Source organism: Metopolophium dirhodum, chromosome 1, assembly GCF_019925205.1.
Source record: "Metopolophium dirhodum isolate CAU chromosome 1, ASM1992520v1, whole genome shotgun sequence".
In the NCBI taxonomy this organism is placed as follows: Eukaryota; Metazoa; Arthropoda; class Insecta; order Hemiptera; family Aphididae; genus Metopolophium; species Metopolophium dirhodum.
Genome location: NC_083560.1, coordinates 3,613,742 through 3,616,304, shown reverse-complemented (window position 1 = coordinate 3,616,304; position 2,563 = coordinate 3,613,742). Strand labels below are relative to the sequence as shown.

The 2,563-nt window shown below is 21.7% G+C and overlaps 1 protein-coding gene across 1 annotated transcript; it reads left to right on the top strand.

The window, feature by feature from the left end:
• Positions 1-2,012: 2,012 nt before the first annotated feature.
• LOC132933834 (uncharacterized) lies at positions 2,013-2,563 on the top strand. The gene is made up of 2 exons (XM_061000105.1): positions 2,013-2,146; positions 2,336-2,563. Exons 1-2 carry the CDS (start codon positions 2,013-2,015, stop codon positions 2,505-2,507), a joined length of 306 nt encoding a protein of 101 aa, XP_060856088.1. The 3' UTR covers positions 2,508-2,563.

The following is a 2,563-nucleotide window of genomic DNA, read 5'->3' as shown; positions in this document are numbered from 1 at the left end:
TCAAAAATAAAAATGTCTATAAGAAAATCAAATCACATTTTTATGAGCGTATAGCGTATTTGAATCACGGAAAAAAATCCCGATAAAAATGAATGAAAAATATCAAAATTGAAGTATAATTATGTTAAAATTGTATCCAAAAAAAAAATTAAAGTCACATAAAAAATCATATAATATCATATAATAAATACTTAAATCACATATTAAAATATAATTAAATTAAATTTTATACAAGTCTAAAATAATAAAATGTAATACAATAGTCTTAATTAATACAATTTAGTATAGTAATATAGTGTCTATATAATTATTATAATAATGCTATAATAATTTAATATTATAATTAGGTACACCTATTATTTATGTTATGACTTACGACTGTTAAAAAGGCCTGTTTATAGGTATACATATAACCTATTATTATACCAAAAAACGTTTGTTTTTATGTAATGTTCTTAATCAATGTACAAATTATAGGTATCTATAGTAATTTCGTATGTATTTATTAGTCTACTATATTTGAAAAACCATCCTGAATGAATTCCTATTAAAACAAACTAAATGTTTTTAAAAATTATCTCTGCTTTTAATTTATGACAATTCTTTTATATATACAATCTGATATATACCATATTATCATTACACTAAAACTTGAAAATTAAATATATATATAATATTTATACACTATTTTATGGAAGCTCCCATCTATTTTTTATAATGTAATATGATTTTTTATGTAACTTTAATGTATTGAAAAATACAATTTTAACATATTTACACTTCAATTTTGATATATTTTCACTCATTTTTTTCGTTTTTAAAATGTAATACAAGATATCTCATAAGTTTATGTTCTTCGATCAAAAATAAAAATGCCTATAAGAAAATCAAATCACATTTTTATGAGCGTATAGCGTATTTGAATCACGGAAAAAAAAATCCCGATAAAAATGAATGAAAAATATCAAAATTGAAGTATAATTATGTTAAAATTGTATTTAAAAAAAAATTAAAGTTACACAAAAAATCATATTATATCATAAAAAATGTTAATAACTTACTTAAATCACATATTAAATATAATAAAATAAAATTTTATACAAGTCTAAAATAATAAAATGTAATACAATAGTCAATAATAATTACAATTAAAGTAATATAGTACCTATAAGATTATAATAATAATGCTATAAAAATGTAATATTATGATTATTGAATATTATTCTTTCTTATGTTATGACTTGAGGCTATTAAAAAGGCCCGTTTATAGGTATACATTTAACCTATTGTTATACCAAAAAACGTTTGTTTCTATGTAATATTCTTAATCAAAGTTCAAATTATAAGTATCTATAGTAATTTTGTATATATTTATTAGTCTACTATATTCGAAGAACTATCCAGAATGGATTCCCATTATAACAAACTAAATGTTTTTAAAAATTACCTCGGCTTATTACCTTTCAATTTATGATGAATAATTTATAATATGAAACATTTTATATTATTATCTATACAATTTGATATATACCATTTTATCATTTCACTTAAACTTAATAGTAAACTACTAAATTATAGCAAAAGCCAAAAATATGATCTTCATTAAGGAACTTGAAAACTCCCCACTATTTTTAATGATATTATATGATTTTTTATGTAACTTTAATGTATTTTTCAATACAATTTTAAAATATTTACTCTTCAATTTTGATATATTTCCATTCATTTTTTTCGGGACTTTTTTTCCGATTACCCATATTTTTACATCATTAGTTAGTCACTAGATTTCTCATATAGCGATTTTATTATTTTGTTGTAATATAAAAACAAATAACTGTAAATACATGAAAATACATGAAAATCTCACTAAATGTTTATATTTAATTTTCTATGAACTATAGCATTTTGAAAATATTTTTAATGATTTATTATTATTATTCTCTTTATGATAAAGTTTATATAATAATTAACTAAAAATCAATTTTCTTTAGTCCGAAATGCCCAGAGTAACCATGAGGAGATGCATTATAAAAATGAACGACCCCGCGATTGGAGACTATTTCATGTGCAAGAATTGCAAACATTTCATGTTGTCGAGAGAGACGGCAGAATTGCATCGTAAATGTACCAAACAAGTATTGGCCGCGTAAGTATAAATTGATCTTATAAGTCTAACCATCTTACTATCCATATCGATGATTTCATTTTAATTATTTAATACTGCAAACAATTCATCAAGCAATTTAAATTCCATCTACTCAGAAAAAATTTAAATTTAAATTATAATATGATTAAAATATTCCTAGTTAATTTAACTATAATTTTTTTTTTCTAGATTTGAACCAAAGGAAGATGTATATCGCTGTTCAACATGTGGTAGATACTTCGATAACAAAGAGCAATGGAGTAGACACAATAATTTACATAAAGCAATCGGAGATTACAATCCGTTCAAATTTGCATACCTTATAGACGACGATAATTTTGTTAGGAGTTTACGTTTATAATTTTATGTTTTATTGGCTGTAGTATTTCGTATTATTGTTATTTAATTAGTTTTATG